This window comes from Furipterus horrens, unplaced genomic scaffold (assembly GCF_987537825.1).
Source record: "Furipterus horrens unplaced genomic scaffold, mFurHor1.1.pri manual_scaffold_2, whole genome shotgun sequence".
Classification (NCBI taxonomy): Eukaryota; Metazoa; Chordata; class Mammalia; order Chiroptera; family Furipteridae; genus Furipterus; species Furipterus horrens.
Genome location: NW_028327172.1, coordinates 26,067,016 through 26,082,430, shown reverse-complemented (window position 1 = coordinate 26,082,430; position 15,415 = coordinate 26,067,016). Strand labels below are relative to the sequence as shown.

General features: G+C 41.1%; 1 protein-coding gene across 2 annotated transcripts in view; it reads right to left on the bottom strand.

The window, feature by feature from the left end:
- Positions 1-14,109, bottom strand: part of BDNF (brain derived neurotrophic factor) — a 54,899-nt gene extending 40,790 nt beyond the window's left edge. Inside the window, exon 1 of one of the 2 annotated variants that reach the window (XM_090263069.1) lies at positions 13,855-14,109. In XM_090263069.1, the coding sequence (XP_090119195.1) occupies positions 13,855-13,857 (3 nt within the window). In that variant the 5' untranslated portion in view covers positions 13,858-14,109. Of the gene's footprint in view, positions 1-12,775; positions 13,145-13,854 lie in introns of those variants that run through there. The other variant, XM_090263076.1, reaches the window with a different exon arrangement.
- Between the last annotated feature and the right edge of the window lie 1,306 nt (positions 14,110-15,415).

The window sequence follows — 15,415 nt, the reverse complement described above, 5'->3', positions numbered from 1 at the left end:
ATTTTTACCTGATTATTTCACTTGTCAGGTATAGCTCTATTATGACCTCACAATCCAACGTGATCAAATATTTTGGGCCTTCTAGTTCTTTAGAGTCTAGCTGGAAGCATGGAATCAGCAGAAATAGAATTCCTACTACTCATGGCTGTCTGTTTAGGGCATGTTTAGGGCATTCGATGGTAATTGTACTACTTCTTGATAGTCCCAAGGAGAAATTACACCAGACATGGAACAAAATTAGCACTCTAAAAAGAAGGAGGAGAACATTTACTTCCCCTTCATAATATCATTTTGAGAAATTGTTAAAGAACTCTGTGACCAAACAGAGACTAACAAGAATATTTTCTGTAAGTAGGCACTTCTGAAAACACAGTCTACCTGTGCCAGGCGGTAAGGAGTGGTAAATCTAGCTGGACCTAACAAAGGGTGATGTTGATGCAGATGAATAGGACAAATAAAACATTTACTAAAAGTTGAGGATAGAGAGATGGGGTAAAATGGGAAATGAATGGGGGAGCATGTGCATTTAAATTCCAAGACCCCTTAATCATCATTTTTTTTAAAAAAAGTAGTTATTTCTATATATGCATTCAGGTAAACTAATTTTTCTATGATGTGACAGTACAGTAGTCATAACGAGGGAGAGGGGACAATGTATGGAAATGAGAGTACAGATGGTTAGATAACAAATTTTGGAAGTCAGATGTCAATTCCATCATACAAATTAAATATTTCTCAGATGCAAATTCAAACCATAGTAAGGCTTTCCTCAAGACAGCCTTCATGTTGAATTAGAAAAATGAAGACCCCCTCCCAAACTTTATTACCCATTTCAAAATTCTCTCAAATGCAGTTTAGCATTGAGGATCTTTTATTTCAAAGGCATATTTTCCTGGAAGCCTTGGGGAGAGTAAGCCAATACTATCATATATTCTGACTTTTCCAATAAAAATGTCCTTTCTGACCTTTGTAATTTAAAAAAATGTTCCCAGAATAAATAACTGAAGTTAAGTTGCATGGCTCATTGGTTTGTGTCTATACTGAATGCTAATTTGAATTATCATTCTCACATAATAAACATATTCTTATGGCATTACAACCAGATTGTGGATGTTGATCATCTCAGAACTACTTTGCAAGCCAAATTTCCATTGCCTTCCATTTTATCTGCACACAAAACCTAATTAAAGTAAGGAAAAATAAATTGAATTCCATAAAAGAGAATCATGCTAACTCACATGACACCAACTTATCTAAAAAAAAATGTAAAAGTTTGATATATGCTTGACTATCTGCTTAACTAATTATCATTTTTTTCTGATATCACTTTTTTGTTATTGTATTTTTGGTAATTCATAGTTATTTAGGTGTATGATTTTGCCCTCCATTCCTGGGAAGGATTTATAAGGTACCTAAGTACTTTTTAAAGTACCCTCCAATTAATTGATGTTCATAAGAGCACAACTTCAGAACAGTATTTAGTAACAGAACTTAATCACAAAAGTGGGATTATATGCATGGGTGCCATATGAAGAACAGAAAAACAGACTTAAAGATTATTTTTTAGAAAATGATGTGTGTTAAATTAGTAAACATTTCCTAATATTTTTTAAGACTAGTGATTTTAATAAGTACAATTACTTTTAGAATGCCCCCTTTATTTCTTGATCATTTTGAGGGAAATAAATTTTTTGTTTGGTTTTCCTAGGAAAAGGAGAGAGGAAGCTACAAGATTTTGTTACTGAAAAGCAAAAAACTGTTGTCAAACCTCAGGTAAGAATCTAGAACCAAATGAAGTAAGTCAAAACACAGAGAATAGGTTTCAATTCATTTTAGCTAGTGTCTCAATAATTATAAAGTAACTATGGAACACTGAGGAACTTTAAAATTAGTTTTGTCCTATCACTTTGAAATTAATATTTATTAGCATGTTATTGACATTTTGTTAATTATGCTTATATTTTAGTAATTAACCTCAGTTAAATATAAAATATTTTAAAAATAAAGATACTTAAAATCTTGTAAAGACTGTCCATTATTTTCATATGTTTTATTATAAAACAGAAGAAATATCACTGTAATATGATATGGTTTTAAGGTCCATACAGTAGTCAATAGTAGTCAGGAGATAGTTTAAACTCTATCATTTTCTGACCACGTGACCTGAGTAATTCACTTTACCAGCCCAAGCTTGTTCACAGAGGTACTCCGAGTCCCATAGAAATGTTTGTTGAATAAGTTGAGAGATCTACACTGCTGTGCAGCTCAGTTGCTCAGTCAACAAAATGAGGACAGTGGGCTCTAAGCCATGGTTGTCAAGTCTGGCGATACATTTAGACCTTAGCTCAGAAAGAAAAATGATTCACCTGATTTCAGTGCACGAGGGTAACCAATTAATTAGATCATCTTCAAGGTACTTTTTGCCATATAAATTTGGACTCTTTTAAGAAACTACATGTCATAAGGTAAACTAAACTTGGAGTGTATGCAATTATTTTTCCTAAAGTGAAAGCCTTAAGCCAGGGGAAGGATTCACACTCTTTTTTATATTACCTAGTTATCTCTGACAAGGGTTTAGGTGGACTTTTTCATACACCAAATGTCCTTTAAGATCATCCTTTTCTGCTGGATTGGTTTCTGGGACATATCAAATGCATTATGCATTCAGGTCATCTTTCCTGCAAAAATTAGAGTGGAGATGGCATGAGGCCTCTCAGAGACCCTCAATGTTTTGATTCCTCACAGGACTTTGGCAGCTCTGCAAAGACCACTGACTTGTGCTACCTAAGACTTAGCACTATGCATCCAATTCCTTGTTTAAAACCACCTTTCCAGGATTTGCTTTCTAGGAGGAAGATGAATGACGTTTATAAAGAAGATGCCCAAGCAGATGTATAAGACCCTTTCCAAGACTATCTCCAAGCTTAATTTCTAGAGCTGGCCATTCTGAGTTCTGAGTTGATGCAAATAAACAAAGGACCCAGATACCAATTCTTCTCATTCTCCCAAGTTGCTATTTCCAGAGAAGCTCTAAGTTTGGAGTGGAATCTTCAGAGGAAGAACATTGAATTGCACAAAGAAATCCAATAAACATTTTAGTCCCCAACACGGACTGTAACCCTTGTAATTATGTTTAGGACTGTGCTTGTCCATCCTCTTCTTCTCCATATCTGTAAACAACATGTTAAGTTTGGAGATTTGTTATCCACATGTTTTGGAAGAGGGCGTTTCTCATAGCATCTGCAGTGCTATAGTCAGTAACAATTTGAAAAGACAAATTTATGAAATGGTCTCTAAACACACTAAATCCTAACATAAACAATTTATAACATTTCTTACTGAATAATTCACAGAAGTCAATTAACTTGGAACTGCCCTAAACAAGTTAAGAAAGGAGTTAGACATCATCCATTGGGTTGATAAAATAAAGTAAGTGGAAGGAAGAATGTGCAGGTGAAGAGTTCTAGATACTAAGCTTTCTCCTCAGTAAGTATAAACTTATTTCTGGACAACTCCCTTTTCTGTTAGTGTTTTAAACATGACAACAATTATAATAATAACAGCTAAGAATGTATGGGAACTTACAGATTAGTTTACTCATTAAAAGAAAGGGCTTTGCTGACTTGGGGTGGTGAACACAGTACAATTTATAGTTGATATATTATAGAATTGTACACCTGAAACCTATATAATTTTATTAACAAATGTCACCCCAATAAATTCAATTAAAAGAAAAGAAAAGAAAAGAAAGGACTTTGCAAATGGACAGACTTGGGTTTGAGTCAAGCTTAGCCACTTATTGGTTCTGCTAACATAGGATAGTTAATTTCCTTTATTTTATTTTTTAAAGGTTTTATTTATTTATTTTTAGAAAGAGGAAAAGAAAGGGAGAAAGAGAGGGAGAAACATTAATGTGAGCAAGAAACATTGATCATTTGCCTCTTACACACACCCTGACCATAACTGAACCTGCCACCCAGGCATATGCTCTGACCCAGAATCAAACCAGCAACCTTTCCCTTTGTGGGATGATGCCCAACCAACTGAGGCCACACCAGTAATGGTAGAATACTTAATTTATTAACTGATGCTTCTATTTCCTTATTTTTAAAATGGCCTAGGAAGATTGTTGTGAGGTTTCAATTAACTATGAAAATGTGGAATGCTAACCACCGTGAACTCAATTAAGTTAGATTTTATTATTAATTTATTTATCCTTACAAAGCATTTTAAGTATTATCACTCTCTCCATTTTGTGATTGTGAAAATATGGCTTCAAAAAGGATAGATGACAATTAGTGGTTAAGTCTTTAATTAGTTAGCAAAGATTCAGTATAATTCTAAAACAATGCCTGTAGCCAATAATTTTGAGATTCTTAGCCATCTTAAAGGGTTGTGGTGAAGATTTTGTAACAAAATGTATGTGCAAATGTAAAAATGGAAAATCCAAATCAAATCTGGGTGGTAGCTGTTAGATACAGAGACATGATTTTATAATGGACTTTGGAACCAGAAAACTTTGGGTTGAATTTTAGCTTTTCCCAATTAAAATTTGCTATATAATTTTAGGTAAATTACTTAAACTCTCTGAGCTCCAGTTTCTTTATTTATACAGTTAGACTATACTCTATCTCAGAGAGTTGCTTTGAGGGTTAAATAATAATATATGTCAAATGCAAAGCAAAGATCTTGGTGCTGAACAAATGCAAAATAAATGTTATCCCATTCCATTATAATTTGCATATACTTTCCCATAGTATAGTAGTAATGACAAGAGTGGTCTTGGTAGTCTGTAGAGGTTAGTGAAGTCAACCCAAGTATCTACGGCAATGCTTACTGAGTTAATGATCAGTGAACTTTTTCTCTTTTTCAGTAGAGTGATGGATTTCTAGGGCAGTAGGGTTGTGCTGGTGGTGTTAGAGATAAGTTTTAAAATAATAGCAAGCTCAGTCAATACAAACATGTCTACTACACCCTAACCATTTCATCACTTGGTTCTTTCTCCTCTTGGCAACTTATTTAATGGCAAAAGTGAGCTTTAAGTTTTCTTCAAATGTCAGTTTCCTTTTGCCCCGAAGGAAAACTCAATGACCAGTTCTGAAAGGGAACAAGTGTTTTGTTGTCAAACCTGTTTGGGGAATGCTGCAGAGTAGTATTTGTAATTTTGTCATCAATAGAACTCATAGACATCTTCATGTCACATGTCAGTTGCTCTAGATATCTTAAAATACATTGGTGCTTATCACTACTTCAAAATTATAGTATTTACCTTACTGCTAGATCTTGTTAGGTGCATTAAAAAAGCACTAAATTACTGTAATACATATACTATTTTTTATATTTTAAACTGTATTTCAATGTAATGGCTCCTTTTGTAATGTTATTCTTTATATTATTCATTTAGAAGCATTATTCTGAGAAGGGTTTACATAGGATTGACTTGACCACCAAAGAAGTGGAGACCATGGCACAAAAGAGCTTACAAAGCCCATGTTAACTCAACATTCCCCAAGGAGAAAAAAAATAACAAGGTCATTCTTAAACATTGATTATGGAAGCTGTTGGGAAAAAAGAAGTCTTTACTAGAGGAGGAAGGTGAAAGCAGAAGAAACCATTGTTTTCTACCAAAGTAATCAGAACAATAATAAGAATGAACAGAAGAGATCAGTCTCAATGGACAAATGGCCCTTGAGGATACTCACAGAAAGGACTCTTTGATTCAAAAACCCCTGTATAAATGCTAACCCTATTTTGGTTTCCTTTTTTATTTCTCTGCTCAATTTTCTTCACAGTATCTCTCTCTTTCTGTTCATGCCCTCTGCAATATCCTATTCAAAAAACTTTAGGTATTTATAGAGTCTCCACAATCACCCAATTTGGGTATTTCTTTTCACAGTCACCTTACTACCTAGGGAGAGTGGGTAGTTCTTATATTCCTTGAAGCCAGAGATAAGATAAATCAGTTCCCACTCCTTTGGTTCTGATGCATATGAAATTTAGCATATTCTGAAGAAATTTCTAGATTTTGGAACATCCTAACATGTAGTCTGGGCACAAAGATCTCAGAGTATTTGCTTCTGCTCGTTAGGGCAACTGATTAGATTTCCTTTTTCTAAGGTAAGAAGATTTTTGAGTGCATTGAACATTCACTCAAAGGTCAAAAAACAACAAAGTACCTTTCTATCTGCTGTGGCCATCCAAAAAATGCTTGCAACTGGTCAAAATGTCGTTAAATTCAGAGGTCACATGTTGCTAAACTACTGTTTTTTTAGAAACTAGACTAGTTTCTTTTTATTTTTTAAATGATACTTTGAAATATATTTTTGTGATTTATGTAAAATAGAATTCAAGAATGATGTCTGTCATCCCTGGTGCATCGGAAGTTATTTTAAATATGGCATCTTTATAAAAGTCAATAGCTGCCTCATCAAAGGGCAGTCATGTCCAGTGTGGGTGGCTGTGCCAATTGTTTTTGAACTACTGCAGCAATCTAGCCAATCCTAGGGAATGGCTTGCAGCCTTTCTACACCCACATTTTTTCTTAATTATCTCCACCAGGCTGAGTTAGCTAAGGACAGATCTATAGCATTTCCTGGATGTCAAAATGCCCACACACCTTCTGCAGTCCTTGGACTACCGGCTCTCTTTCACGTTTCTCTTGGTTGGTCCATTTAATGATCTATTATCATGTGTATATAATGCATTATTCATGACAATTTCAGGATACAGTATCTTTGATTTTAAAAAGAAATAACCTGAAAAATTAGATCTCCTTCTTGCCCAAAGACAGTACACTGAAGTTGGAGATCCTTTTCAACTTAAGACTCTCCAAGTCATCATTCCTCAGAAAATGATATCTAGATTCTTTCTATGCTGGGTTCAAATAAGCTGCTTCGATTTTTCATAACGTATTTCTTAACCAGTTGATGACACCCAAGATTGTAAATCATCAAAAGTTAGGGTGATTTAGGCCTTCCTTTCCACCAAAATACAGTTATCCATGATATCACCCAAACTTGGAACTAAATGGTATTTAGAGTTTATCCTGAGGCCATCCTCCTTGTTTTATGTGTGAGGAAATAGAGATTGAGAGAGACTAATTGATTTTTTTCCATTTACTGAGAACTATTTGGGAGCAAAGCTTGAACTTGGGCTTTTAATCTGGTTCGCTGTGTTCTCTCAATAAAAGGTAAGACTCCAGAAGTCTATCCTCTTCTGGGGAACAGAGCAAGTTAAAGGACCAGTAATGTCTCTATGCTATAAGCTCCAACAAGGTAGGTACCACTCAGCCTTGCTCATTGTTGAATCTCCAGATTCTTGGCACATAATAGGATGTGAGTTAATGCTTATAGAATAAAGTTATAAATGTTACATTTATAGAAATTATACCTTTTGGGCCAAGTGGAAAATGGTCAGTCAAGCTCATGATGCCCATAAGTGTCAGAATATAGATCAAGATAAGCAAGATCCCAGGCATCCAAGTCTGGGATTAAATTCCAGAGGATTCTGAGAAAACAAGCCAGCATGAATTCATATGTCAGACACAGTGGGGCTGTGACCTTTGAGGACCTTCTGGTCAGGCCCTCAGATTCTGATTCACGAATAAAAGTAACATATTTCTTGGCTTTGGTTCTTCCTATTCTTAGTGTTGCTTTTGGGGGGAGTGGGGTGGGAGGGGGAGGGGGAATTAGTGACTGTGCTTTAGGTGGTATGTGTCAACTCCAGGAAGATTCTTGCCTTCTTTGAGTGTCTCAGTGTGGGAGAGTGAAAAAAAATGGCTTAGGAAGGAAAGGTGACAAGTTGGTAAAAACTTTTCATTTCGGCCTTCAACCTTTTGGAAATTCTTTGTAGATCACTTTTAGAAAAATTAAAAGTATCAAAATATGAAATAATGCCTACAACCACATCAGATGCCTGAATGGAGTCTGGAGAGGAACAAGTGCAGTCCTTCAAATTTGAAGGAATAGATCCTGAGTCAGTTTTCACCTCTTACTGGCAACGTGTTCTTGGACGACTCTGAACCTGAGTTTTCTCATCTGTAAAGGGTGACTGATGAGTCCTGCCCCATACAATTGCTGAAGACATCAAATAAGGAAACCTGTAAAGAGCTTTTGAAGCACTCTATCCATATAAGCTACTATTACTAGGAAATGCAAATAAAGTCTTCATTATAGCAGAATTCTTTTTTAAAAAATATTTTATTTATTTTTAGAGAGGGGAAGGGAGGGAGAAAGAAAAGGAGAGGAACATCAATATGTGGTTGCCTCTCACATGCCTCCCAACTGGGGACCTGGCCTGCTACGCAAGCATGTGCCCTGACTGGGAATCAAACTGGCAACCCTTTGGTTTGCAGGCTGGTGCTCAATCTACTGAGCCATGCCAACCAGGGCTATAGCAGAATTCTTTATAGAAACTTTCCAGAATGTTGGAAAAATAGAAAGAAAAAAGTCAATCTGAATGTTAAAATTTCAGAGTGAACATTCCAGAACTTGACAAATAAGAATGAAGGCAGGGAGAAAGAATTAAAATTTTAATTTTTGCACTGTGGAGTTTTGGAGTATTAGTCTCCAAATATGCAATATGTGTAGTTTTCTCAAGAAACACTTGTTAAAGTAGTAGTTGTAACATCCAAAGTAAAGTAAGAAAGATTTCATTTTTTAAAAGTTATGGTCATTCTTAAGCCAAAGGGGGGAGAAAGTTTTCTTTTTATCATTCAAGAATTTAATCTTTTTCTCCTTAAAGGCATCTCCCCTCTCCACTTCCATAAGATGCAATAAATGATAAGCTCTCACTAAATGTTAATCTTTATTTTTATTTATTAAGTACCACTTGTTGTACTTTACATGAATTATGGCATGTACATTTAAGAGACTAAATGCTTTTAAATTCGCTAGAAAACAGAGGCAAACATGCCCGCGCACACACACACACACACACACACACACACACACAGCAGTAGCAGATCAGCAGAGAAAGATCCCAGCCAAAGAAAGATAATTTGAGATACTTCTGAGGTAGCAGTTGTAAAATTAAAATAGGCAACTCATTAAGTTATCCACAGAGTGAAAGGAGAGCTGCAAAAATAGATATTTTTTTCTGGCAAGTCAGTGCTTTTAGAACAAATTTAGTTTTAAGCAAAATTTTAAAATCAGATGATAGCAGTTCATATTTGTTAGGATCATTTAAATGGTTGGATTAGTCCGTCCTAATTAAAAGCAAAGATTAGCTTCACTGGCATTTGGTAGAAGTATATTTTATAAAAAAATATGTTCAGTTAGACAGCATTTTAACTGACAGATTGTAAGCAATTTGATTGAGTGAATGTTATTTGAGCAAGTTGGAGCTTGGTCCCCAAATCACAGAATTAAAAATAAAAATCCTTTGTAAGTCATGTCTCAATGCTGAATTTTCCTCATTTTTATTTGTTGGTTCTTAGGGCTGATTAACTATTTTGTGGTCATCCAGGCCCTTGCCTCTCACATTGCCTGATTTGGGAATGTTTACTGAAGTTTCCCCTAGAGGACAGGCCAGGAAAAGGAAAGAAGCTAAATTCACTAGCTTCTCCTCTTATTAAGAATTTAGATTAGAGAACAGACAGGGAAAGAGTCCGGAAAATGAATGAAGCTTAAGTATGTTGATTTTAGATCTTTTGAAGGTCATCTTTCCTATTTACATTGATAGGCAATTGACAAATGATATTTTGTAAGCCAACAACAACAAAATCCTCATTTAGTGTCTTGACCATACACATTAGATATTTAAAAATAACTAGTACTTTGGTTCAATCAAATGAAAATTTTGTATGCAAAGAGAATGTCATTAGTGATACCTCCCACTTATGGAATGTCTGCTTCCCACTTTGCAAAGCCCTTTCAGACATTCCCTTCTATCCTCCAAAAATTGCTGTGTTGTAGATCTTACTATCAATGACACTGAAAAAACTACAGGCAGGATGAACATATTTTCGTCTGAATTAATACTGATATATTCCATTGGGGGAGCTAGACCAAGCTAAAATCTCATATACAGAAATATTCAAGACCAGGGGGTACAAAAGTATGCTAGGTTACTGTTATTTTATTTTATTTTTTGAGGTTAAAAATATCCCCTCCCCCCTTTCTTCACTTCTCCTCCTTATCACCTCCTAATCTTCTGATTTTAATCAGGACAATTAAAATGTCTTGCTTTCATGCTCAGGAGCTCTATGTAAATACACATAAACAGTGACTATCAGGCGCACCATTCTTAAAGTGACATTTCCAGGACACTTTAGGTGAAACCATTTCATATCACAAGTAGAGGATGTGTGCGTGCGTGACAGAGGATGACGTGACGCTTTTGAGGTTTAAACTGTTACAGATCTCGATGTTAAAAAAAAAAAAAATTAGACTGTTAAGCGTTTTCCCTCCTTGCCTCCCAGAGACGTGAAATCTGCAATTTTCTCGTTTCCACTGTCAGATAAATTGACAAGTCGACTAAAAGGATAATATTCCCTTAACGATGCGTTCATTTGAAACCCTAGCAACTGAATTAGGCAGCAGCAAGTATTCGCTAGCAAGGAATCTCGCGGAGAGAGGGAACTCTACAATTTAGAGTGACAGATGATTTTTTTCTCACCCATCAAGTCGCCTCAAAATGTCACAATATTTACACCTCTTCCTTGGTGCATTAGAATCCAGAGATTGGCAGGCAGAAAAAAAGATTCGACCGGTTGCTGCTTGATTGAGAAAAAGCAATCGTTGCACCTTTAAATTCTGCCTCTCAATTCCCCGTGTCCCCCTCCTTCTTGGGATTTTGCAATAAATCTCTCAGTTCTGCGTTCAGCCCTGCAGATCCGTATTTAAAACAGCACCATCTGGGAAGGGTGGGTGGCGATGGTGATGCGGGTTCCTTGGAGTTCCTTTGCAGCACGCTTGGAATTGCATCAGACTGATCAGAAATCCCCCCGCCCCCAAGCCCAGCCCCTCCCTCCTCGCTCCCCTCCCTGCCCCTCCCCTTCCCTCCTTTCGCGTAGTTCTGACTGAGAAAACGACTGGATCTCGGAACAATCTGGGCCCCATTCGCTGCAGGCTTGCTCCGTAAACCCTGCCCTACGCTCTCTTTGTGTGCTGAGCAGCCTATCACCGTCATCTGATCCTAGTGCCTGTTTTTTTAATTTCATTTAATTTATTTCCTTCTAAAGCTCCACAATATCCTCGCGTTGCCTATGAATCCACCCTTTCCACCTGAGCAGAGTCGGGATTCTTTCTTTGGTTCGCTAGAAGAGTCAAGTCTTGAGTTTCGGAAATAGGTTTTCCCTACGTTCCCCCCACCCCCACCCAAAGCCTTAGCCTCTTAATTAAGAAGGGCTGATCCCGGAAGGATGAGTCCAGGCGCCCAAGCCATGGGGCGAAAACTGCCCAGGCTTGGCTCCCCTGCAGGAACAAAGGGCCTGGGAAGGGGATGGGTTGAGGTCTGTAGGAGTGTGGAGAGGTTGGTGGCCCCGGCGCAGGGGCACGCAAGTCCCTGGGCTCCCAGAGGAGAGGCAAGAGGACAACGCTCCTGCGCGCTCTGGCCGCTCCGGGTCCCCTAGGGGCCAGGCGGGGGAGGTGGAACGGAAGGCTGGGAGGCTCTGAGAAGCTCCCATCTCCCCCGCACTCCGCTTCTCCAGCCACCGGCCCACCCGTGCCGCGGCGGCTGTAGCCCCGCGGCGAGCTGGCCGCCCTCCGCCCGCGCCTCCCGGAGCAAACTCGCGGCGGCTGGGCGGACTGTGCGCCCAGCTGATTGGTGGCTCTGTCCAACCGCCGCGCGGAGTGTCCTTCTTCACCGCCTCCAGCCTCCCGGGCCCCCTCCGCCAGCCCACTCCCTGGCTCTCCGGCCCGGAAGGGACCTTCTCCTCCCAAGCACAGGCTCCCCTTTCCTTAGTTACCCCGACTGACTCGGACCTGGGCTCAGAGAGGCATCCAGCCCGGTGCGGGAGCGGAGCGCTGTCTTGGCGGCTCCCCTTCCTTTGAGAAAGCGGGAGCCCTCTAAGGCAGCGCCCGAAACTCGTGGGGAGGGAGGGAGGAAAAAAACAAAATAAAACAGAAAGAAACATCCAGCGAGGTATCAGGCGACGGAGGGGAAGAGACAGAATGAGGAAGGGATGGAGGCAGGAGGAGGGGGCGGGGTGGAAGAAGGGGGGGGGCGGGAAGGAGGAAGGGAGAGGGAGGGATACAGACAGAATGAATCCTTCTCACTAGAAGAGCTGAAATTACCTTGATTCATTTTGTGTTGGAGATTTAACGTTACCTCCTACCCTCTCCCCAACCTCCACCTCCCCTTTCCTCACCGCACACCAGCTTCAGCACCTCATTCTAAATGGTACAAAGTCAAAATTTAGGAAATCGAATGTTGTGTAAAAGCTTCATAATTAGTAATGAATCTACTGTACACACACACACACACACACAGACACACACACCGGTAAAAAGAACGGAAAAGAGGGAGGTGAAGGGGAGAATCTGATTCAAATCTTACATTTGAATCAGACATTTGCAGGTCCAAGTTAACTAAACTCATTATATTTCACAGGAAGACTGAACAGACTGAACATCTTTTGTTGTTTTTTTCCCCCTTTTCTCTTTACCCCAAGGTTTTCACCTAGGGCAATTCAAACTGGGCAAATAGCAAGAAACAACCCCCCTTCCACGCTCTCTTTCTACCTCCTCCCCTCCACCACGCATCCTCTCGGGAAGATCGAGTATCAAAATAGCTCAAGAATTGGGGTTGCGGGGGTCCCCGCCCCGGTGCTTACCTTCTTTGCGGTTTACACCACCCCGGTGGCTAGATCGTGGAGATAAACACTTGCATTTCCCAAAGTTAACCCAGTATACCAACCCGGTGCTTGCCAAGAGTCTATTCCAGCCTACACCGCTAGGAAGCCAACTTCAGCGAGCTCAATGAGGGGACCAAACTGGGGCTCGCTTTCCAAATGCTCCGCTCCAAAATCCGACTCTTCAGCCCCGATTTCAGTGTGAGCCGAACCTCAGAAAAGACGCTTCTTAAGGGCGACACGGGGCTGGCTTTACTGCGGGGCCAACAAGGCTGGCTACCTGGAGTAGCACCTCCTCGGACAAACCCGTTGGCTCTGTCCAAGGTGCTGAATGAACTCGGATCGCCCTGATTACACACAGCCGGCGCAGCAGGAGGAAAAGGCTTTAAAAAATCTCTAATTAAGTGATACTTGATATTGCTCTGGAAGGTTTCTTCCACTTCCTTACGTTTTGTCACGTGCGGATGGCTTTGCCAAAGACATCCTGTTAATAGTTGATCACATGTTGATACGACCCTTTTCTTCTATGAGAGGATTACCCGTTTCATTATTGGTGATACGCTCTTCTGACTTCTTTCTCTCCCACCACCCCCACCCCCACTTACACCCAAACTCCCAATCTGTACCCCATCCTCACCCCTACTCCACCCCAACCCTAATCTCTAATAGCATTATTGTTTTAGATGAGAATTAACCCCCCTGGCGAATGCCAATTACATGTCCATTTATAAATCATAGAATATGCTCATACACCACACACAGAGGCAAAGGATGAAATGCAGGAAGGCTGGGAGAGAAGCATCAGCCCTGAACAGCCAATATAACACACACACACACACACACCCCTCTCCAACTCCAAGTTTGTTCCACGCAGTTCCACATTGCTATGTTAAATTTCAAATTATTCCATTTAAAGTTGCACTGTGTAAAAATCCTATTCTTCTGGCCTGAGTAGCTGCTGTTCTTTGGCGTGTGAAATGCTAGGAAGAGCTGTGATATGCCCGTTGTTAAGCAACATGTCAAGAATTTTCAATTATAATGCAGGGTTTATTGCTACTCACCATTGTGCCTTTGCTGTCCTGGAGACTCAAGTGTCTTAAAATCCCGTCTCCCCAACAGATGCTGGAAGGTAATGTGTCTTGTTTGAAGTCATCATGTGAGAAGTTCGGCTTTGCTCAGTGGATCGCCCACCACTTGGTGTGACTTATGAATCTAATAACCCTTTGCAATATCCGCAAGCTTAAACTCTCAACCACCTTGGCGACTACAGAAGACAAAGCAACTGGCATCGATGTTGAAAAACCTATAGATTCACGCAAACGTCCTCACTCCGAGAGACACGTTTCCTTTTGAGTTCTTACGTGATTCTAATGAATGAGCGAGGTTACCAATGACTGCCCAACTGCCCTGCTATATAGCGGTTGGTTCCTGGAGCTGCCTCCCTACCGCCGTCACTGGGTCCTGGTACAGAAACTTCCCGGGGAAAGTGAGGAGTTTCAGGGTATCCCCATAAAAATAACCCAGCCTGCACACCGCTCCCTTGCCCACTGCTCAGGTCACACCTGGGGCTCTGGAAAAGCTAAGCTCAGCTCGGGAGATTTCTCTGTCGCCAGGTAAGAAAACCCTCGCCTTGTCAGGCTAGGGCGGGAAGACCGCTGGGGAACTTGTTGCTTATCAGCGCCAGCAGGCTACCGCTTTAATAATAATACCAGAAAAACGCAGGGGGAGGGGGAGGGGTGGCAACGAAGACAACTGACTATCCATGCTGTTTACGTGACCAACCCACAGTGACTCCCTTGGTATAAGGGAAACTTCTTAGAAAAGTTCGTGCCCCTCCCCCTCCCCCATCATGACTAAGGGTCTCCGGCTGATGAGGTCGTGAGTGATGTTCGAGTGGGGGTGGGGGCTAGTCGGCAGGGCGTCGTGGGGAGGTGTGTGGGTGAGTGACTTGTCCTTGGGAACAACTACGTGCGTCGAAGCGCGCATCAGCCCGGCGACTTTCCCTTTCCCTCTTAGGGACTGATGACTAGGCGAGAGGCACCGGGACGAGCCACTAGTTGCCCACAGGAACCCGTGTAAATCGGGCTCTAGAACAGCTGAGTTGAAGGAAGTTATGACTGCGTTTGTTCTAATGGGTTAGGGCTTTTCAAGTGTGAGTTAACAGCCCCCGTGCGCAGCTAGGTTGGCATGGCGCGCCGCGGAGCGGGGAGCCGCAGGCAAAGGCAGGGAGGGGTGCCACCGCAGTGGCTGGGCGCTCCGCGTCCGCTCAGTGCTTCTTCCCCGGAGCCGCTTCCGCTTCATCCGGGGGCTCCCGGGCCGCCAGGGTGCGGAGGTGAGCGCGGCGGGAAACCTGAGCCGCGCGCTGGTGGAGGCAGGGCTGGAATTGGGAGCAGCCGGAGGGGGCTCTCCCAGGAAGCCCCGCGGTTAGCACCCGCGCTTCCCCGCTAGTGGCTGCGCAGGCTAGGAAGTGGAGAGGTCACGTGTTGGCGGAAAGTAACTTAGAAGGGAAAAGATGAACTTCAGGGAGGAAAAAAGCGCTATAAAACAAACCACCTCCCCACCACCTCTATCACTACTCCGTTCCCCGGGTGTAAAATAAAGGTAAAGGCGGGCGGGCGGGCG